Source organism: Pempheris klunzingeri, chromosome 13 (genome assembly GCF_042242105.1).
Source record: "Pempheris klunzingeri isolate RE-2024b chromosome 13, fPemKlu1.hap1, whole genome shotgun sequence".
Lineage (NCBI taxonomy): Eukaryota > Metazoa > Chordata > Actinopteri > Acropomatiformes > Pempheridae > Pempheris > Pempheris klunzingeri.
In genome coordinates, this window is record NC_092024.1 from 24,871,321 (window position 1) to 24,894,143 (window position 22,823).

General features: G+C 45.8%; 1 protein-coding gene across 1 annotated transcript in view; it reads right to left on the reverse strand.

The window, feature by feature from the left end:
• The window catches only part of sptbn5 (spectrin, beta, non-erythrocytic 5), a 44,553-nt gene extending 25,598 nt beyond the window's left edge, over positions 1-18,955 (reverse strand). The window contains exons 1-29 of the mRNA XM_070842971.1: positions 18,924-18,955; positions 18,478-18,600; positions 13,230-13,397; positions 12,929-13,045; positions 12,613-12,767; positions 12,290-12,518; positions 11,182-11,268; positions 10,860-10,967; positions 10,584-10,668; positions 10,102-10,235; positions 9,488-9,708; positions 8,573-8,711; positions 7,881-8,015; positions 7,707-7,795; positions 7,434-7,587; positions 6,648-6,851; positions 6,286-6,492; positions 5,513-5,687; positions 4,698-4,834; positions 4,322-4,534; positions 4,063-4,215; positions 3,555-3,685; positions 2,597-2,848; positions 2,056-2,131; positions 1,542-1,753; positions 1,215-1,464; positions 989-1,128; positions 466-565; positions 146-316 (exon numbers count right to left, since the gene is read on the reverse strand). Of these exons, the coding sequence (XP_070699072.1) occupies positions 146-316; positions 466-565; positions 989-1,128; positions 1,215-1,464; positions 1,542-1,753; positions 2,056-2,131; positions 2,597-2,848; positions 3,555-3,685; positions 4,063-4,215; positions 4,322-4,534; positions 4,698-4,834; positions 5,513-5,687; positions 6,286-6,492; positions 6,648-6,851; positions 7,434-7,587; positions 7,707-7,795; positions 7,881-8,015; positions 8,573-8,711; positions 9,488-9,708; positions 10,102-10,235; positions 10,584-10,668; positions 10,860-10,967; positions 11,182-11,268; positions 12,290-12,518; positions 12,613-12,767; positions 12,929-13,045; positions 13,230-13,397; positions 18,478-18,591 (4,356 nt within the window). The 5' untranslated portion in view covers positions 18,592-18,600; positions 18,924-18,955. The remainder of the gene's footprint in view (positions 1-145; positions 317-465; positions 566-988; positions 1,129-1,214; positions 1,465-1,541; positions 1,754-2,055; positions 2,132-2,596; positions 2,849-3,554; positions 3,686-4,062; positions 4,216-4,321; positions 4,535-4,697; positions 4,835-5,512; positions 5,688-6,285; positions 6,493-6,647; positions 6,852-7,433; positions 7,588-7,706; positions 7,796-7,880; positions 8,016-8,572; positions 8,712-9,487; positions 9,709-10,101; positions 10,236-10,583; positions 10,669-10,859; positions 10,968-11,181; positions 11,269-12,289; positions 12,519-12,612; positions 12,768-12,928; positions 13,046-13,229; positions 13,398-18,477; positions 18,601-18,923) is intronic.
• Between the last annotated feature and the right edge of the window lie 3,868 nt (positions 18,956-22,823).

Sequence of the window (22,823 nt, forward strand, 5' to 3'; positions counted from 1 at the left end):
ACACACACACACACACACACACACACACACACACACACACACACACACACACACACACACACACACACACACACACACACACACAGTCAGTCAGTCATGAGTTCAGCATTCGGTGTTACCGCAGAGTGACGTCTCAGCACTTTACCTGAACCAGTCTCTCCAGCCAGACCTGGTTGGCCTGCATCTCCCTCTCGGCCGCCTCGTGTCTCTTCAGCTTGCGGAGGATGTTGGTGGGGTCGCGGTACGACTCGTCCTCCGCCACCTTAAACTTCTCCTCCATCCACAGCAGCAGCTCGTCTGCGTCTCTCTGGAACTCCTGCAGCCAAAACCAACGAGTCACGTGTGTGAACATTAAAGCGTGAAGGTTTTACCGTACCTGAGGTTTCCCCCCCCACACGGCACACGTCATGGTTTGAGCCTCCTTAGTGCCGATCGTCAGGACCAACCAGGTAACAGTAACTCCACCTGATATTTCCTTGAGGCCAGCAGCTGACTCCTCCTGTGGCTGCTGCTCTCTTTCAGCTTCCTGTTGGCCGTCTGGACGCTCCTGCTCCTCCCCTTGATGCTTTAAGAGAAGGTCAGTATTATTAAGACTCAGACTCAGGAAATCACTGCTAGTTTGGTAGTTTAGTGACAACTGGAGGGGCCATGATGACATTTAAATATCTGAATGGTCGATAAACTATTTTAAAAGTATCCAGTAGTTTATTCGATACTGTCGTGTTTTAAAAACATATTTTCCTTCGTTTCCAGCAGCACCTGGCAGCACGGGAGCAGGTGATCATACCAGACTGCCACTGAAATATAGAAGTTCATAATGTTGAAAAAATAAATCAGTATGATTTGGTGGAGGTCTACAGAACACATAATATACTTTGGTTTTTTGCTAAATAAATGCTTTTGAGAATGAATAATCCTCTCCTGCAGCCGTCATCATTAAGAAGAGAGAAATACAGTGACGTGAGCGTTAGACCTGCAGATCTCTTACTGTTTCGCAGCGTAGTGTCGCTGCTTGATGAGCTCCCGGCTGCGCTCGCTGAAACGGTCGACTTGCTGGTCCAGAGCCTTCAGGAGCTCCTCCAGCTCGTCCTGCCGGCCCAGCAGGCTGCGGACGCCGTCCACCGAGTCCTGCAAGTGTCATCAACACACGAGTTGTTCGTACCGTTTGAAACACAACACGAGTTCTGCTCTCCTGTCGTGGCCGTCCTCCTCACCCCGACATCTCGGACCCTCAGTCGGGCTTCGTGTCCGGACAGCGCCGCCTCGATCCGGTCTCCTTCCTGGTTCAGCCTCTGGAGCTCCACCCCCTGCTCCAAAAGCTCCTTCCTACTGGTCCACATCTTGTCAAGCTTGGACCAATCAGCACTGAGCTTGTCCAGGGTTTGCTGGATGTCGACGCCCCCTGCCTTCCCGTTGGACGAGCCTTTCTGAAGAGATTTCCCCAAACGCTGCATCTCCGTCAGCCTGAGAAAACACACAGCGCTTATTACCGCTGAGCTGCTGTGTGACTCCACCAGTGTGACCCGGAGCTTTCTATCTACCTGCTCCTCTGCTCCTCCATCTCCAGCTGGAGCTCCTGGTGCTGCTCCAGCAGGGCGACGGCCGAGGCCACGTCGGCGGCCGCCTCCTCCTGCAGGAGGCGCTCCTGCACCGAGCCCACCCAGCGCTGCAGCTCCTTGGCCTGCTGCTGGAAGCTCTGCAGCCTGCGGGCCTCCTCCAGGACCTGCTGCCTGTCGGCCGCCTGACGCTTCAACTGCTCCACAACAGAGAACGAGAGGGTGAACGAGAGTCTGACGGGACGGTTGTTAAGATTTTAGGAAATATCTACATGTTTAGAGCGGCAACGTCTCTTCAAAGCCACCAGACTCCATTGACAAAAATACTAATTTTAGAGTTTAGATCTGAACTAACATTTGAAACATCAAGCAATAACAGACAGGATCTTCCAGGTCTCTCTCTGTAGGGATCCTTTGAATCATTGAATCATTGTTAGTGGCTCTTTTACTGCTGCCTTCTGCTCTCACTTTGCTTTGAATGATATTTAAACTTTCTGACCTGATTCAGCAGAGCCTCCAGACCCCGGACCTCCTCCACGATGGCCGCGCTCTCCGCTGGACTGCAGTCCTGCTTCCTGGGAGCCGGGAAACGTCACCGACAAAGAGATGAATTTAACATGAAGATCCACTCATTTCCCTAAGAGTTGTGAAAGTGTTGAAATGTTTCCAGGAAACAGCGATTAAATATTTACAGTTTATCATCAAAGCATCTTTAACTCTTCTCAAGTGGTCGCTCCACTGTTTCTACCCATGATCCTCTGTGTCCACATCCTGGTGTGTGAGTGACTGGTAGGTAGTAAAAGTGTTGGAACTGGTCCAGTAGATCACCTCAGCCAGCAGCCACCAAACGGGCTGCAATGGCTGCAACGTGATCCTTTGGGACAACTGCACCTGATCACAGTAGGTCCACTAAAAGGGGATTTCTTAAGATCTTTTCTGACTAGCAACAAATCCAACACTAATTTCTTAATTATCTGCATTGAACTTTGAACCCTCCTCAGCCCATTCTCTCCTCTTGGTTAAATAAATGATGTTCCTACATCTTGGCGACGCTCTTCAGGTAGGCGATCTTGCCCTCCAGGGCCTGGATGTCTCTGAGGGCCTGAGCCTGGTTCTTCTCCTCGGCCTGCAGGGTGAAGGAGCTGCAGCCCGCGTCCACGGCGTCGAGCCGGGCCAGCTGCCCCTGCAACTGAGCTTTCGCTTCCTCGCAGCTCTGCAGGAAGGACTGCACGTCTGCTGTGCTCAGCAGCTCGTGGCCTCTTTCGTCCTTCAGCTGCTGGATCCGATCCCACCTGCAGGGACGAGGGAGCGGATCACATCGGCACCAGGGCCCAGTTCTTCTAACGCGCTCTTATCTGGCTAAAATAATCCTCTTTATACTGTTTTAGCAGCTGTGTGCTCTTATTTTGAAATAAAGGTTTGTAAGTATGTTCAGCAAGGTGAGCTCTGCAGTTCATTAAATAAGTTTAAATATATCTTAACTAAAAACAGACCTCCCCGGCAGGCACCACACCCCATCGTGATTTTAGCCTCCTAAAAAAGGTGCAGCTAAATAAAATCATGATCAATTTAGACGTATATTTTCTCTGCTTTAAACTGCAGTAAGAGTCATATTGCTCTCTTTCAAACCACCAGACTCCATTCACAAAAACAGTGATTTTAGCTGACAGAACAGAGGAGCTGCAGGTCTGCTGCTGCCTCCATCAGTTAGTTTGAGTTATTGTGTGACTTTAAAAGTCCAGATTCTAACTAATGTGTTTAAACACCAAATTCACAGCAGCCACACCAACAACTCCTCTTAGCTCTGCAGAGTAAAATGTTTCTGTCAATGGGATCTGGTGTACTGGAGGAGAGCGACACAACAGCTTCAGTTCTCCAACAAAAACAGCTGTCTATATCATAAATATAGCGTCTAATGTAACTAATGTTTTCTTTCACTCTTATTGATCAGTATCAGCAGTATCGGTCACCGATCACTTCGATGCTACCGGTTTGTACCTGCTGGAAACCCTCCTCAGTCTGGACTGGATCTCTCTCTGTTTACTGTGTCGGCTCTTCACCAGATCCTCCGCCATTCTGATGATGTCATCTAACTGGCCACGCCCACTCGCCAACTCAGTCAGGAAGTTCTGTGACAGGAAGTCAGCGTCAAAACATCCAAATATGGAAATATTTTACTTTGAAAACTGTTCACATGAGATTATAACAGTAGATCAGTTTCAGAAAATTAAATTATGCACTTCTGAGCCACAATTTCAGCTCCAGGTGCTCATTTTTAAGGGTAATTTCTCTAGTGTCTCCGTGTCGTTGGCAGAGTAAAGATGTCACAATAAGAAGAAACCCCAAGGAGGACGCAGACGCAGCGTTTAGAGATCAGAGGGTTAATCGTTTCCTCTAAATATCAGTCTTTTTGAGGTGTGTCCTGTAGAAAGGAGAAACACCCCACATGCTAAGCTAGGCTAACCACGTCCTGCCTCCAGCTTGGTATCTGGAGTGTCTGCAGCACCTCATATTTGGCCTGAACCACTCCCAGGTTGTCTGCGTCGGTGCTGAAGGTGTTCAGGACGTTCTCCTTGTCCTCCATCCACGACTCAAACTCCTGGCAGCTGTTGCAGAAGCGATGCAGCCGCAGCGTCTCCTCCAGACTCCTCACCTTCGACTGAGAACAACCACAAAATCTGATTTGACCTTTACTTTCTATAGAAGCTTTATATTTCCATCATCTGACTTCCTTCCAACTACATTTCCCATGCTGCCCCTGTCACCTTGACCAGGCTGCACAGGGAGCTGTAGTCCCGGTCCAGGCCGGCCTGCGTGCTCTCCACCGTGTCCCTCTGGTACTGACAGTCCGGCAGCCACGTTGTCTGGATCTCAGCCGTGCCGCGACGCATCGAGCGGCTGCGCCTCGGACGGCTCAGCTTCCCGCTCGGGCTCTCTGGCGCGCCATTGGTGGAGACCGGCGGGCTGGGGGGCGGAGCCTGAGCAGAGTGAGGAAGAAGCAGGAACCACATTTAGGTATTATTCAGGTCATTATTGATCTGAGATGACTCGTCTGTACAAGCAGGACGTTTATCTAAAGATCACTGATCTAATTCAAATGTCATTGATCACTGATTATTGGTTATTGGTTACTGATCATACAGCGGACGGCAGCAGCGTCAGGTAGGTCTTGGGGACGAGCTGCTGGTTTCCTCGACCGTCTCTGGCCAGAACTCGGTCTCCATCCGGCTCAGTGCTGACGACGGTTACAACCTCATTACGGTCCCACAGAAACTGACCTGGAAATCAGTTCAGCTCATTGATTCATTCACATTTATTCAGTTATATTTATGTAGTCACATGTATTTAGTCAGATTTTTCCTGAAGGTCTTAGAGGAGATAAAGAGTAATTACAAACATTATCAATCTATCATTGATCTGCTTCAGCTTCTGACCAGTCAGCCACAGTGCAGTCAAATATTTATCTGCTTACAGTGATTTTAATGAGGACAAATCTATCAGATACTAAATATCACATACTGATGGACTCAAAGTCTGTTTGTGCAGTAAATCAGAAGTGAATGTAACGTTTCCGTCCCAAAAGGACTTTACAGGAAATCACACTAAACCTGTTATTTCTGAATAAATAAATGAATTCACACTTTGTTACCTGCTCTAGTGACCAAACATCGTTTGGAGTCTCCTGTTCACTAATTTACCAGACGACAACAATGTCATAGAAAGAATCGCTGCACAAAAACACCTGAAGGATCCTTTTGGTTTAACCACAAACAGCCGTTACTTCGCTCCTCAAAGCCACCAGACTCCACTGACAAAAACAGTGATTTTAGCTGACAGAGCAGAGGGAGGTTCTGGTCTACTGCTGCCTCCATCACTTACTTTGTGTTTCACTAAGATAGTGTTACCAACCAACCCTGAGATTTCCCATGATGCTCTGCTGTGCAAGCCTCCAGTACCTCTGCTGTATCTGAAGCGGACCCTGGCCTTGCTCTCCTCTCTCTGGGAGGGGGAGCTCCCAGAGCCCCTCCCACCCCTGGCGCTGGGCGGCGGTGACACCGTGGCTCCCGGCCCCTCCTCTTCCTCCCCAGAAGAGTCGCTGTATTGGATCATCTTCGTCTGCTGAGGCTCCGCCTACACAGGAAGAGCGAGTTTTTGCAGATGTAAACCGTCAGGTGACTCAAGGGCAGCAGCATTTCTCTGCCCTCTGTGGTCTGAAAGTGTCAGGGATTAGTTAGTTTGGTGTGTCGGCTGTTAGAACGAAGTCTGGCTCTTTGTGAATGTTGTGTTCTGTGAGGGGAGCTTTAAACAACCTTCTGCACATACAGGGGTTAAATGAGAGATGAGAGAACATCAGTTTGAGTGTTCAGGACAGCCCTTTCTGATGGGAAACGCAAGATTTTACATCTGTCTACACTGTCTTCAAAGCCACCAGACTCCATTGACAAAACCAGCGATTTTATCTTGCAGCACACAGGAGTGGCTGGTCCCCTGCTGCCTCCATCACTTTGTGTGTTCGTGTTATTGTGTGACTTTGGTGTTTTAAATGGTCACTTTAGATCCAAACTAACATGTTAACACACCAAACTCACATCAACTCGCCTGGTAACTCCCATGTTTCATAAAGTAAAATTGCTGTTTTTGTCAATGGAGTCTGGCAAAATGTGTGTAAAAACTGTAGCTGCTGTGTGTGTGTGTTATATACATGGTTGTGTGTTCAGTCTGTGCTTACAGTCAGAGCCGTTAGCTGCGCCGCGCTCCTCGCCTGCTCCGACAGCCTCTTTATCTCTGAGGCGTAGGCCGCCATCTCCTTCTCCAGCCGCAGGTGGCGCTGCAGCAACGCCGCCGTGCTCGACTCATCCTTCCCATGATCCTCGCTGGTCAGCAGCGGCTTCCTGTCGCCGAGCCAGGAGTTGGCCTCCGCCACGTCTGCAAAGTACTGAGCAGAGGAAACGCTGTTAGTTAAACTAAAGAGATCTGAGGAGACGTGGATCCAGTTCCCATGAACCACAGAGGCTCCAGCAGTGGAGAGTCACTTCCTGTACCTGCGTCAGGTGGTGTGGGTCACGTGTCTGATGGCATTTCCTTCCCTACCTGTTTAATGGCTGCGGCGGCCTGCAGCCTGTTGCGGCGCCCCGTCGCCTCGTCGCTCAGGTGGCTCCACTGCTTCTTCAGAGTGCGGATCCACTTCTGGACGGCCCGCTGGCTGACCGCACTCTGCTTGGACAGCAGGTCCTGACCCCGAGCCAGCGCCCCCAGGTACAGAGGCTCCTGGGCCTGGAGCTCCGCCTCCAGAGCCTGACGGAGCGGAATCAAACCAATCAATGACACCGATCGGCCAAAAGCAGATGAACAGGACTGTTAAATCAGTTTATCTGCTGTGTGTATGGATCCAGTTTATCAGCTTTAGATAAAACTTTCCAAACTCATTCATTGAAAATATTAATTTGTGTGTAAATATACTTATTCAGACATCAACATGCCAGAAAACCAGTGAAGAAGACAGCTGGTAACCAGACATGGGTGTTAATAATGCTCCATTAAAGGCACTTTGTTTTAAAGCAGCTTTACAAATGTTAAAGCAGATTAATTCAACATGTTTTTAAGAGACGTGAACAGAAAGTAGAACCTGAAACAGTTCAGATCTCTTCTGGAGGTTCACAGATCTTTAGATCCACTGTTGTTCTGGATCAACATGTTCTCTGTCTTTCTTTAGTCTCCTCTGATGAACAACATGTCTGAAGTCTTTTCTCACTCATTCTGCTTTAGTGACTTCTGGAACCTTCTAGCTGAGGTTGGACACATTTTAGGGACATGAAGAAGAAGAAGGTCCTCCAAGAAACGACGTCACCAGAAGAAGAAGCAGCAGCGAGGACACACCTTGTGTTTGTGCTGGACCAGCTGAATGTGGTTCAGGTCCCGTCCCAGTGCGGCGGTCTGCAGCCTCAGCCAGCGCTCATACAGCCAGGCCTCCAGCTCCTCACAGTCATGGAAGAACTCAAAGAGCCTCAGCTGGGCCTCCAACTGTCTCCTCCTGGAGGGACGAGAGGAGGAGGAGGGACGTGGGATGAGTAAAGAGATGAACATCCTCATACCTGTTGTCTGGAGACTGATCGTCTGTCAGTGGTTATAACAGTGGAGACAGAAGACGACCTGCTGCTGCTGAGGGACACCAGAGATTTGTACTGAGTGTCGAGAGCTCTCACTCTGCTCTGAATCTGCTGACCGTCTCTCACTTTCACCTGAGAGGAAGAGACAGACAGATTAACGGACACCCTCCACCCCACAGTATGGCAGCATCAGGACGGACCATCGTGGATACGGTACCCTCAGCGCTGTGCTGCTGATGGTGGTGATGGTTTCACCGTGAGCTGAGATTTGAGTCTCCAGGAGATCCTGTTTCTGAAGGAGAGACTCCACCTCCGCCAGCTGTTTCCCCACTTCAGAGGAGCTGGCCTGGGCCTGCAGACAGAGAGAGACAGAACTTGTGTTAACCTGGGCCATATTTTTACATATCCTGGTGTCTGAGTGACTGGTAGGTAGTAAAAGTGTTGGAACTGGTCCAGTAGATCACCTCAGCCAGCAGCCACCAAACGGGCTGCAATTGCTGCAACGTGATCCTTTGGGACAACAGCACCTGATCACAGTAGGTCCACAGTGGTTTAACCACAAACAGCCGTTATATCGCTCTCTGCACACACACCAGACTACATTCACTAAAACAGGGATTTTAGCTCTCAGGACACAGGAGCTGCTGGTCTACCGCTGCCTCAGTTGGTTAATTTGTTTGTGTTATTATGTGACTTTGGTGTTTAAAAGGATTAGTTTGGATTAGAACTCGAGCTTTAAAACACCAAAGTCACATAATAACAAATTAGTGGCAGACGAGGAGCTCCTGTGTTCTGTATGGTAAAATCACTGTTTTTGTGAATGGAGTCTGGTGTGTTTGCAGAGAGCGATACAACGGCTGCTCAGCATCCTCCTTAATAACCTAATATGTTATTTCAGAGTAAACTCACCTGTAGTTCTTTCAGCTCCTTGGAGACGAGGTCAATGTCTCGGAGGACGCTGAGATTTTCCACTACATTTCCCAGCACCCCCCTCTGCTCTTGGAGCTGCTGCAGTAGGTCCTTCCATCGACGACTGATGCTCTCCTCTCTGACACACAAACACCATATACTGTATATATGCATATGCATTTACACACACAAAACTGTAAAAGAAGTTTTCTTTATATGAACTATCTTTAAACATCTGAGACGATGAAACTTTGTCACTTTAGAGAGAAAAACTAAATGTGTCGTAAGAGCGATACCACCGTCACCTCTGAACAGGACCTGTGATGTGTCATCTCCAATTAAAGGGACGTAACTAACCTAACCTGTAACCTAAAACACTTTTTTTTCCTCATAAATTTGTCACTTCAATCTCAGAGAAAAGAGATTAAAGAGTTTAAAGACAGTTTAAGATAAGTCAGTTATGATGTTTGACAACTGCAGTGTAGAAAAACTCAGAAGGAAAAGTCCTGACTTTAAACCCTCACTTAACTAAGAATAACACAATAAAACTTACTTCAAGTACCAAAAGTATAAGTACTTTATGCAGGATAATATAACGGAAGGTATATATATAGATGGATTCCTTCCCTGACTCCAATGTATTATTCTGCATAATGAATACTTTATGTATGTTTTAATTCTTTTTTGTACTTTTACTTAAGTAAAAGTTTGAATTCAGGTTTTTTACTTGTTTTTTAACAATATTTATACACTGTGGTTTTTCTACAAAGTACTTCTTCTCCACCATTTTTACCACTATGCAGACGACACCTCACTATTTCTTTACGTCTTTAACGTTCAAACATCGTAATTGACTTATCTTAACTGTCTTTAACCTTAGTCATCATTCCTCCGGCTCCTCGGTCTGTCTCATACCTGCTGATGATCCGCGCCTTGCTGTGGTAGTTTCCTCTCTCGATGGTCTTGGCCATGTCTCTCAGGGCGCTGAAGCGCGGCTCTCTGGCCAGAGCATCGGTGGCCAGGGCCTCCAGACGCCGGCCGGCCGCCTGGGCCTCCTCCAGGGTGGACAGACCTCGGACGTCCTGCCTCCGGATTAGACGCAGCGTGTCCTCCAGGTACCCCTCCCTCAGAGCGGCCTGAGACACCAAAACAAGCTGGCTGCTGTTTGGGATATGCACAGATCCATTTATCCTTGCTTCGACATTTCACTAACGTCGGGCCAGTAAGGGCAAAAAGAAATGACACTAAACTGACCTGTAGTCCCAAATGTAAAAAGACATTAAGGATTTAAATGAAAGACAATGTGGGAACTTTATTTGTAATTAACCAACAGAGGCAGCAGCAGAGCAGCAGCTCCTGTGTCCTGTTCTCTAAAATCCCTGTTTTAGTGAATGTAGTCTGGTGTGTGTGCTGTTTGTGGTTAAACCAAAAGGATCTTCCAGGTCTCTCTCTGTAGGGATCCTTTCCATGATGCTGTCACACACTCAGAGGTCTCATTTATCTTTGTCTGGATGATCAGATGTCGTTACCTTCCTCTCAAACTTCTGGGCGAGCTGCTCCAGGTTCTCCAGGCGGAGCAGCGCCTCCTGCAGGGCTCGTTCTCGCTCATGTTCGGCTCTCTCCAGCAAAACCCAACTCTTCTCTATGTCACCCAGGGTTTTACCTTCACACACACACACACACACACACAGAATATCTGATCACAGTGAACTTTGTAAAGCACTATGAGACACTCTGTTGTGATATTGGGCTATACAAATAAAATTGAATTGAATTGAATTGAATCACATGCTTTCCTGTAATCACAATCTAGTTAGTCCAAAACTTTAAGAACTTTATTAAAAAAACAAACCACTCCTGCAGGTGACTGTAAGTGTGTGTTCTGAGTTCATATCTGACTGTAAGTGTGTGTTCTGAGTTCATATTTGACTGTAAGTGTGTGTTCTGAGTTCATATTTGACTGTAAGTGTGTGTTCTGAGTTCATATCTGACTGTAAGTGTGTGTTTGTACCCTCTGGAGGGTTGTAAGCCCACTGGTTGTTGGCGGCCAGCTGAGTCTTCAGACTAAACAGATGAGCTTCGATCGCCCCACGCTCCTGAAGACAGACGGACAGAAAAAAATACTAATTAAACAAGTTTATCAGACAAAAATATAAATAATACTTTGCTATACAAATAATGATATTATTGTTATTAGTTTAATTATCATTACTCCACAGAAAACAACAGAAAGATGAAAAAGGAGCAGAGGTGTGAGGTGGCTCAGGCAGGTGAAGGACATCCTCACCTGGTATTTGGGAGGTTTCTCCACAGTCCTGTAGGTCTTGAAAGACATCATCAGCTTCTGCATCTCCCTCACAGAGTTTGGGAATTGTCTGTCATTCAGCTGCACCACCTTGGATCCATCAGACAATAACCAACCAATCAATCAGTCCATTCAATATAATTAGCTTTTGAGAACGAATCCAACTCAGTAACTTCCATCCTAATATCCCAGACAGCCGTCAGATGTTTGAGATAAAAAGTGATGCATCATGTCCAAAGAGAATAAAAATATGTGCCACCAAGAGTTCAGTTCAGATCCACTCTGTGGTTGGTGCTTCTGTTACCTTGGCGTTGATCCAGCGAAGCAGATCTGAGACCAGCCGCTCGTACTGGACCTTCATGTCATCGAGCTCCATCAGCATCCCAACTATCTGAGGGTTCAGGACACAGAGAGGGAAGTTCAGAGTCACTCTAACTCTGAACCAAATGGTCTTACCTATCTGGCCTCTTCGGTGGCAACTTGATTTCTAATGTCTTTGTGTTGTTGGAGATTTATTCATCATCTTTTTTTTATACATTTCATTCATGAACTTTTACTTTTTCACGACGACTAAACAAATTTCCAGCTCACAGAAAAAAGTGCACATGTATTTATTATGTTCTTCAGTTACACTTTACTGGCTGCTGAGTCTCTTCTACACAAATAAAAACATTTTTGTTGTTAAAGTCTCCCACAGTGAAGGTGTGAACAGTGGTATTGGGTGGTGTAGGTCTGTCAGTCTGAATCTAATCCAGCAGTAATCCACACTGACGGACAGGCAGGGGGCGGGACCTTAGGAGGAAGTCACCATGACCCGACAGGCCGTGAACGTCTCTGCGTTTACCTGCAGTTTACCTGCAGGATGCCGACAAACCATCTGTTTTAATCACTGCTGGTAGCTGCTGCAGTTTCTAAAACAGCCTGCAGAGGGAGGACAAGTCCACAGTTTGGACTGTGTGTGTGTCTGAGTGTGATATCAGGGCTGCAGATCAATAAGTGCATTAACAATGACGCTCCTTCTGTCCCTGCTGCCTCCGTAATTTATGTAGAACAAGCTATTTTATCAACACCTCTCTCTTTCTGCACACACACCAGACTCCATTCACTAAAACAGGGATTTTAGCTCCCAGGACACAGGAGCTGCTGCTCTGAATCAGTTACTTGGTTTGTGTTATTGTGTGGCTTTGGTGTGTCAAAGGGTGAATTTACATCCAACACAGTGTTACATAACACCAAATAACACAAACAGACAAACACATGCAGGCAGCAGCAGCTGTTTTCTGTGAGGTAAAACTACTGTTTTCATCAGTGGAGTCTGGTAGCCTTGAAGAGATCAATAATAACAGCAAAGGGATGCTTTCCATACTGTTGTAAACTGCCCCCCCTCGTGTTATAGTAGCCCCCCCCCAGACCTTGGCCAGTCTCTTCTGGATGGTCTGGCCCTGCTTCATCCTGGAGAAGTAGTGGTAGTACAGGGACACGTAGGTCATGATGGACTTCTCGTCGGGGTGAGCGACCACCATGTCCTCCACCTCCAGCAGCTGCATGATCCCAAACTCCCGCTCCGCCACCGAGAAGGCGTGCGCCAGGTTACCGCGGTGGTCGTCGCCATGGAGACGCCGGTAGTCAAACAGGTCAGGCCTGGGATGGAGGGAGACAGCTGATTGGTTGGAGAGTAGTGTGTGTGTGTGTGTGTGTGTGTGTGTGTGTGTGTGTGTGTGTGTGTGTGTGTTACCGGTGAGCGTGGATCAGGGCGTTGAAGGCGAGTCCGTCCCTCCAGCTGGAGGAGAAGTCCTGCACGTCGACGCCGTGGTAACCAGACGTCTTCCTCTGACACCAGATCAGCAGAGCCTCCTTCGCCGAGCGGTGGGCCACGCTGGCTCCGCCCCCCTGAGAGGGGAGGAAGGAGGTGAGGAGGGAGAGATAAAGATGGCATTAAAGGAAGGAGGAGGCAAAAAGAGGGAAGGTGGTGAGGTAGGAAGGAAGGAGGGAGGAGAGGAGGAGGAGAGGGATAAAAATGGGACGTGGCCGTCGGGGGTCTGATTCCCTACCTCGTCCAGGTTGACGGTTCCGATCTGGAACCTGAGGATGATGATCCAGAGCAGACCCAGGATCAGCGTCCGGTCCCCGTCCACCACGTTCTCTGGACCAATCAGATCCACCCGAATCTGTCAGGAAAGACCATGTGACCTGTTGAACCACCGCCTGACAGACAGGTGACTTACCTGGTTTATACACTCTGAGAGACAGACAGGTGAGCTACCTGTTTTTAGGACTCTGAGTGGCAGTGTGTGGCAGTAGACACACAGGTGGTAGACAGGCAGACAGACAGGTGACAGACAGGTGAGGTACCTTGGTCTTGAGGAAGCTGATGGCGATGCTGTTGTTCTCCAGGCAGTGCACTCTGAGCTTGCGGCGGCTGGGTGGCGGCAGCGTCTCCCTGGAGATGAGCTCCAGCAGGCGGATCAGAGCGACTCCGGTCTTCAGCTCGGTGAAAACGTCAGTCAGCTCCACGCCCTCCTGCGGCAGGGGAAGAAGGTTAAAGGTCAGCAGGTGATCCACGTCCAGGTAGGATTCAAAATCTACCTTTAAGGGAACCTGTACTAGAGAACTGCAACCACACCTGTTATATCCCCCTCTAAGTCTACCATTACCACACCAGACTCCATTGACAAAAACAGTCATTTTAGCTCACAGCACACAGGAGCTGCAGGTCTGCTGCTGCCTCCATCGGTCAGTTTGTTTGTGTTATTTTGTGTTACACAAACATCATGTTGGATCCTAACTCACCCTTTTAAACATCAAAGTCACACAATAGCAAAGAAAACAAACTAACTAATGAAGGCAGCAGCAGACCAGCAACTCCCATGTTCTGTAAGTAAAATTTTTGTTTTTGTCAATGGAGTCTGGTGTCTTTGGCAGCCATTGCAGTCCGTTTGGTGGCTGCTGACTGAGGTGATCTACCGGACCAGAACCAGAAGCTTTTAGACACCAGGATTTGGCCCTGGTTTAAGAATACGGACTAAAAAAGATACTTCATTCTGGCACAGCACAGGTCGTCTTTTTGTGAGGAAGTGTTTACAGGTCTGTGACAGGCAGGAAGTTCAAAATGAAAAAGCTAATTTCCCTTAAATCATCCTGACAGGCGAGTGCGTCTCCCCCTGAAGTGTGTTACATAACGTCTGTGCTTCAGGACATCCTGGTTATCGACAGGTCAGCTGACATCTTAAGTGGAGAAGTTCCTACAAACCCAAACTATGTAAAAATAGCGCCCTGGTTTAATCTAATTTCCCGTCAATCAACTAATCGATTAATGGACAAATAGTTATAAACTGTTGGGTAATTAAACTTATAGCCGCACCTAAAGCTGTTAGTGAAGTAGAAGAAGAAAGCACCCAGAGAAGCAGGTAGAACCTCAGGTGAGTACGTCAGCCTCCTCTCTCAGGTGGTTTCTGCCCCGTTAGCTCTGCTATCAGCAGGAACTGTTTAATGGCTTTCCAGGAGCTTTAGTGTCGGGAACACTGGGCGTGATCAGGCTGAGGACTTCTGCTGGTGACTGATGTGTTTGGGTGTAACTGAGCTGCAGGATTTTTTAAAAATTCTGTTTTCTTTTCTTGACGGTCTGTTTTTATGTGGAAACAGGAAGTGGGTTTATCTGAACGGCCTGTAATAATAGCTTTACCTTGGTTTGATTTCCTGTTGCCATGGAGATAACAGTGTTCATCACATCCAGAACAAAATGTAAAATATGAATAAAACATATCTTTAACCCCATCAGAGCTTTTATTTATTAAACCAACAGTTATTTTCACTGTTAGGGTTATTTTGATCTGTAATACACTAAATAATGGAGATCAATGTCCATTTATAAACGTCAGTTATTAAGATACTAATTTCTTTTTGCTAAGAATTATGTTTAGTGTCAAATAAGACCGAGATAAACAGAAATCTCTCTCATTATAAAAAAATAAATAAATACTTACATGATTCGATGATTGAAGATTAATCTCTTGTCAAATGTTTCGGTTCCAATATATTATATAATCTGATTATTATTATTGGGGTATTTTAGTGTCAATTACTTCCTGTATTGTTTTTCAGTTAAAATATGGAGTAAAAGTAATTTATTTGCTTTGACTTTAGTAAAGCTAAAGTAAAGTACAAGTTCTTCATATCCTCCTTCAGTAAATGTGGGAAAACCACATTGTTGACTTTCATAAGTGACTTGGGGTTAATTTATTTACCTTTTGATTTAAATTCCAAGTGTAAAATGAGTCCGTTAGACGCCTGAAACACAGTAAATCATTTAGCAGGTAGCTAACTGTTAGCATGCTCAAACCACTGATGAACGGTTCTCAGCTGCTAGCTTAGTTAGCATCAGAGCTGCTAGCTACTGAAGCTAAGTGCATTTAGCTTATCCCCGATCCTAGCCAAACGTTTGAGCTCACAGTTTGTTAAAATGGCGGATTTAAACTTTGATTTTGCGCCGAACAAACGTGTTTCCCTCTTGTCAGATTTGTAGATATCAGCTAAACCACTAAAACGACTTTAAACAGCAATTTGCTGTCAATTAATGTCTAATAATCACATTTCTGTCAAGTCACTCCGGTTCGCGTCAGGAACACCGTGTAAACGTCATAGTGCTAACCTGGGTTCTGGATCGCTACCATTAAATCCATCACATTTCTGTCACTCAAACATTGATAAAAATCGTTAAGGTGAGAAGGAAGTAAAATCAGACGCACCGGAGAAAAGATAATCCTCTTAACGACTGATAAGGCTTGAAAACGGCCATGTCAGGTGAGTTTATAACGATATTCAATAACGATATTAGTTCCATACAATCCAGGTAAATTCAAACATGGCGCTGGAATTCTTCTTCACCTCCTCCTCGACCGGAGCGCCGCTCTGCTGCAGGGCGCTCAGTGCTGCCGCCCGCGGCCGGAATGTGTATTACAATAATCCACTCTATGGCCGAAGGTTTGTGGACAGACATATATTTTTTGTTTTTCTTAGTATGGAGCCAAGAATGTGCCCACAGAACACTTATGGACCATTACAGTGCTTAATTATATCTACATAAAGCATGAAGGTGTTCACACTGAAAAACAATGTGTGTATTGTCTCCAAACCCCCAAAATATCCAGAAACATAACGGAGGAAGTCACCTCATGGTAAAAAGCTCCAGGCCTTTTTCAGGATAAGCAGGTAAAGTGAAGTAAGCATGATGAAGGGGGCGTGGCCAGCATGACGTCACCTGTCGGTTTGAAGCCTAAAGTTTGGCTTCATGGGCGTCGCCATCTTGTTTTTGGTTTTTTTTGGAGCCAGAAGTGATGTTCATTTAAAGACCTCCCCCCACACACACGCTCTAAATGGGACCATAACTTACTAAATGAACACCCTGCTGTGACTCTCAGGCTTCTGTTATGAGGCCTTATTATGGGATGGAAACAGAGACAGAGTGAGAGCTCCACATGTTTCCCCCCGTGGGCTGCCATCCTGCAGAAATCCCAGAGGAATTCTGGGAATGGAGCTCAGCAGCAGGCCTCCGCGCTCAGCCAACAGCTGGCACCCAGTTATCACAGAAAACACATGAAGTCAAACCCAAAACGACGTGAGCCGACTGGAATCTGGTGAAGCCGCCCACAGCAGCAGAGACAGAGCAGCTACTCTTTTATTTTTATTCTCTAAGGTTGGTGCTGGAGGCTGAGCTCACTGGTGACTAATGTGTGTGTGTGTGTGTGTGTGTGTGTGTGTGTGTGTTATCAGGTATGTGACTGATGACAGATAGCAGCAGCAGCAACACTGACGTCACCACACAACCCAAACACTAACCTCCATCAGCTGAGGAGGGAATCTGTCCAACTCCTCTATTTTCTGTTAAACGTTTCCTTTGACACAAACTTAGTCTGATCCATAAAAGGTTCATCGTTTGGGGTCACCTGGGAAAAATGACCTGGATTACCTGATCCTGAACTGAAACTGACGCAGATCTGAGGAGGTTTCTTAAAGGAGAACTCTGGTATTTCTAACCCTGGGTCCTCTCTGTTCATATCCTGGTGTCTGAATGACTGGTAGGTAATAAAAGTGTTGGAAGTGGTCCAGTAGATCACCAGACTGCATTCAGAAAAACAGTGATTTTAGCTCATAGAACACTGGAGTTGCTGGTCTGCTGCTGCCTTTATCAGTTAGTTTGTTTGTCTTATTGTGTGACTTTTGTGTTTTAAATACTTAGTTCAGTTCCAACTAAGGTGTTAAAACAAACCAAAGTCACAATAACAAGGCCAGCAACTCCCCTGTACTGTGAGCTAAAATCCCTGTTTTAGTGAATGTAGTCTGGTGTGTGTGCTGTTTGTGGTTAAACCAAAAGGATCTTCCAGGTCTCTCTCTGTAGGGATCCTTTCCATGATGCTGTCACACACTTAGAATAACACTCTGAGCCTGTCAGTGGATCAAACAAGCTCTTTTAGTGGACCTACTGTGATCAGGTGCAGTTGTCCCAAAGGATCACGTTGCAGCCATTGCAGCCCGTTTGGTGGCTGCTGGCTGAGGTGATCTACTGGACCAGTTCCAACACTTTTACTACCTACCAGTCACTCACACACCAGGATGTGTATATTTACATGACACATGCTGAGTCATGGTGGAGCAGGGAAACGGAGATGTGCTGAGTTAATGGTTAGTTATAGTCATAATAATGATGTGAATGAAGTTCTCTGCACACTGATTCAACAACAAACAGACAGAGAGCCGTCATGGAAACACAGCAGGACCGAACGTTCGGTACAGGAGGACCAACCCGAACACACAGGGACAGGAGCAGGAGGTGGCGCTTTACTTTGAAAGTCCACACTGACACACTCAGATATAAAAGAGCTTCATCTAAAACTGATGGTGTGATTTGGACACAGACAGCAGTTAAAATGTTAAAAACATCACATATATGATACTAAAACTGACAAGCCTTTTGTTAATTAACGTAAATGACTGCATATTTCATCAGCTTTCCTACAATATTCTTACTCTACCTTATTGTTTAAGCCACGTTATATCGCTCTCTGCACACACACCAGACTACATTCACTAAAACAGGGATTTTAGAGAACAGGACACAGGAGCTGCTGCTCTGCTGCTGCCTCCATCAGTCAGTGTGTTTACGTTATTTTGTGTTACACAAATATCATGTTGGCTCTGAACCAACCACTTAAAACACCAAAGTCACACAATAACACAAACAAAGTAACTTATCAAGACAGCAGTAGTCCAGTGTAAAATTACTGCTTTTGTCAATGGAGTCTGGTATGTTTGAATAGAGCACTATAATGGCTCTAAGGATCTTATAGGTCTATCTACATACTATAAGTTTTTTACTTAAATGTGGTATTAGTACTTTTATAAATACTTCATCCAACTCTGCCTGACATCTGCTGACATCACTTTGGGCTTTAGAAAACTGTTTTTACTATTGTTATTGTTATTCATAATTTATGTTATTCATAATTTATCCAGAATATGTGTATAACATAGAGGTACTTTATATGAACCAATAAGGTGTCTTGTAGTGTCTGTTCTGTCAGTTTAATGCAAACAGGTTTCCCACCCCGTTCTTGGAGAAGACGCTGTTCATCCACTTGGTGAAGGTTTTCTTCTGGACCGCCATCCTCTGTTCCTGCAGCTCCCGGACTCGCCCCGCTCCGTCCTCCTCGCCCTCCATCCTGATTGGCTGGAAGCACACAGACAAGAGTGTCAGGGACTGTTCCAGATCTGAAATACCAGCAAAATGTAAAACAGTGAAAGAAAGTCATCCAGACTCCAAACATTAAAATGCAGAATATCTAAAAACATGTGTTCTGTTTTAGTAAAAATACATTTATATACTATATATATGTGACTTCAAACCAATTTTATGACGTATGTGATGCTGCCAGGATCATATTTTTACCAACAGAATGAGGAAATGTTGTTGATTAACATAACTGACTGCAGATTTCATCAGCTTTTTTCAGCACACACACCAGACTCCATTCACTAAAACAGGGATTTTACCTCAGAGCACAGGAGCTGCTGCCTCGATTCGTTGGTTTGTTTGTTTCGCTCTCTGCAAACACACCAGACAGGAATGAGTGATGCAACAGTTCATAGTTCTGTGTTTTTATTACAAAGGTGTTGTGATCATACTGCTAATAAAATCATTTTAATATAAACCTTTACTGAGTCAGCAGTTAAACTTGGGTGACGCTGTTCTTCTTCTGTAGTGCTGAGAGCAGCAGTCACACCTTCAGCACAACGCTGCTGTAAACATTCCTGAGCAAACGTCATAATCCGTCCGTCTGACTTCGTTTTTCTTTTTAGAGAAACGTGATTTTAACAGGAAACACACGATGATTTCATGTCCCATGATGCAAAGCTGCAGATTAAACCACCCAATAGTATATAAAGGAGTCAAAGTGAAACATCCACAGCAGTAAAATGCAGTAATATTTACATATTGATTGATTCATGTCAGCATGTCTTCCTCCTCTGAGCCTTAGAGCTCATTTATTGTCCTAAAAGCCCATCAGGGATTCTCACTGCTGCACCGTCCGGCACTAGTTTATTTTGGCTCAGTCCTGCATAAAGAAACTAAAGTCAACAAATTGCTGTTTTACAGTCAGTCATGAGCCAGACTATTTCTTGGCCCGGTCCAGTTATTTCCTGGATTCTCCACCAGCTTCCTGGAAACTGGTCCAGACCAGAAAGTCGTCCAGCAGGTAAAAACCGACTGTAGAAGCCCGAGAAGTGCTGAAGGGTGGAGGAAGTATTCAGATCGTTTACTGAAGTAAAACTACCACTTCATCAGTGTACAAATACTCCCAGACCTTTAGTGAACGTAGGATTCTACAGGTGAACATGGCTACCTGTGAAAGTATCTGTTGACCCCCGTTAGTGACTCACTACTGTACGTCATATTATGAAATGATCACCGAGGCATTAATGTGTGATCTAGAGATCATTTTAACTTCACTTGTTCGTCCTCATAGTGTCAACTTTTCATTGTTCTCACAAGCAAACATCACTTGGAACCAAATCAGAACAGACTTAAGAAGATTCTCTACATCATTAATATCATAACATCAATCATTTGACCATGAAAAAACACAGTACTTGCTGGTTTACTGCTGCAATGATTGTTAAGTTTGTTTGTGTGAGTTTGGTGTAACAACCCTTTAAAACTCCAAAGTCACACAATAACAAAATGGAGGTCGACCAGCAGCTCCTGTGTTCTGTTCTCTAAAATCCCTGTTTTAGTGAATGTAGTCTGGTGTGTGTGCTGTTTGTGGTTAAACCAAAAGGATCTTCCAGGTCTCTCTCTGTAGGGATCCTTTCCATGATGCTGTCACACACTTAGAATAACACTCTGAGCCTGTCAGTGGATCAAACAAGCTCTTTTAGTGGACCTACTGTGATCAGGTGTTTATTTTCTTATAACTCTCATATTTGCTCGCTGTATGTTCTGTCCTATATGTTCTTCTCATATTCTGCATGGTGACCTTTAAATAAAGCCGTCTAATGTCACACTCCCCCCATACCTTTGCTCTTACATCAACAGGAAACAGACATGCAGTCGGCTAAAATAAACCGAAGCTAATAAATCCTGCAGGAGAGAGAAACACTGGGATCTCAAGAGGACTTCTCTGTGCATACTTAGAGAGAACAAAAGACACCAGAGAGGACTAAACGAAGAGGAAGAGATGCTCCTGACGGCACTTCAAGAAGCAGAGCTCTGCTCAGGAACACACTCAGAGAGGAAACAGCCTTATTCTTCTGACCTTCCAGTGGAGACACAGGTCCTCTGGCCTCACCAGTCTGGATGGAACCACTGCTGCTGCTGCTGCTGCTGCTGCTGCTGCACCGAATGTCACTGTGGAGGAACCAGTGTGTGTGTGTGAGTGTGTGTGTGTGAGTGTGTGAGTGTGTGTGTGTGTGAACTTTGAAGCCATTGGATTTACAGCATGAGCAGTTCTGCTCACCTGACAGCAGGTGTAGGGGTCACAGGTCACACACACACTCACACACACACACACACACACACACACACACACACACAGTCAGCTGAATGAAATGTTAAAGCAGGTTAAAGGATAACTCTGGTATTTTTATTATCTTTTCATATGCAGCACTTTACACGATGAAGTCATCCCACAGCTGTTGTCACGTCCTGTTTTCTTCTCTAACGTTTGGACCTGTGGAGCCTTTTCACATGATAAACTGTGATTCAAAGCGCTAACGTTAGCTACTGTTAGCTAGTGTTAGCTACATGAACAGGAGCTGGAGTTAGCCGCAGCCTTTAGCTACAGTTAGCAGGAGGCTAATCTATTAGCAACATCCAACATGGCCGCTCCTCTCCTGCTTGATCGTTAAATCTGAACACACAACGAACCGCTGCAACACCTTTAGTCAGGTGATTGTGATCCTGACGTTATCAGATGATGTTATTAAAACATGAACTTGAATTAGCCGCAGCCTTTAGCTAACGTTAGCAGGAGGCTAATCTATTAGCATCATCCAACATGGCCGCTCCTCTCCTGCTCCATGTGGATGTTGTCAGTCTGATAATAACGTTCCCTCCATGACAGAAGCTAACGAAGCTAACGAAGCCGTCCGCACATCCAGATGTTCCAGGAACATGAAGGCAGCAGCTTCATGGTGAACTTCTCTGGGTGGACTCTTTTCCTACATTATCACACAGTCAGCTGAGGAAATATCCTGTAAACCTGAAAATGAATCTAGAAACTGTTACTGGGTGTAAATTGTGTGTAAAACTCTGCAGTGGTCCTTTAAACCACATCAGTGCGTCTCCTTTCACTCTGATGTGAAAGAGCTGAAAGAAAAACCTCCTTCAAAGTGGGATCAGACATTAAACCCACAGCAGCAGAGGAGACACAGCTCAGTGAAACATTCACCCCCTGCTGCGTCATCCATATTAAAGGGAGCCATAATGTAGAAAAAGAAAAAGCGAAGCTGGAGAGGAAACAAAGCAGGAGATGGTTACAGATACAATAAAAGCAGCGTTAAGTGTGTGTGTTTCCTGTCAGAATAATGATTAATGACACACGTCTGTCCTTCGTCCTGACTGGAGCCGCACAGAGAAACAGGACGTTATGTAACAACCACTGTTTGTCTTAAAAAGACTCACTGGAGTCGGTTTCCATCGGATCTTCTGTCTCCAGGAGAAACAACCAGGAGTTATTTGGGTGAACTGGCCCTTTAAGCTTTGACCCTTAACCTTGATCGTAAAGTTCAAACTTCGGTCACACCGGGCGGAGTTACTTTAAATGGAGGAAACACCCGGGGGGGACTCCTTCCACACAGTGGCTAATGAGCCGCGCAGTGGCTAACAGACAAGCATGTAGCTTTAGCATGTAGCGTTAGCATTTAGCTTGGCGCCATGAAATCTTTCTATCGGGATCTTTTTCAGGATCTGGTGGAAATAAATCAGAGATCAGAGATGTGGGATTTAATCCTGGAGACACCAGCGTCCCTTTAGCAGAACGTTATTAGTTTAAACTGGTTTGTCGAAGTGTGACACTGTCGCTGTCTACATGATGGTTTTCCTCCAAAAAGGGGCGTGGTTACGGGAGTCCCTCTGGATGAGGATGGATTTGCAATTTACTTATCAGCTAACGTTTCGAAGCAGCCAACCCCAGATCCATGCTGCATAGCTAACTTAGCTAGTTGGCTGCCTGCTTTATGTACCATTACATCATTTATTGTTGGCTAAAATCAGTTTGTCATCATGCATGAGGCATCATGTTCAGTAGTGAAGTCACTTTCTGTTTTTGTTCAGTTGCACCAAATGACACTCAAAGTGTTGATAATTGAGCTTTAGAGGTGCCGGTAAATGTCTTAATTAACATTGGAGGGAGCCAGGCTAGCTGTTTCCCCCTGCTTTAAGTCTTTGTGCTA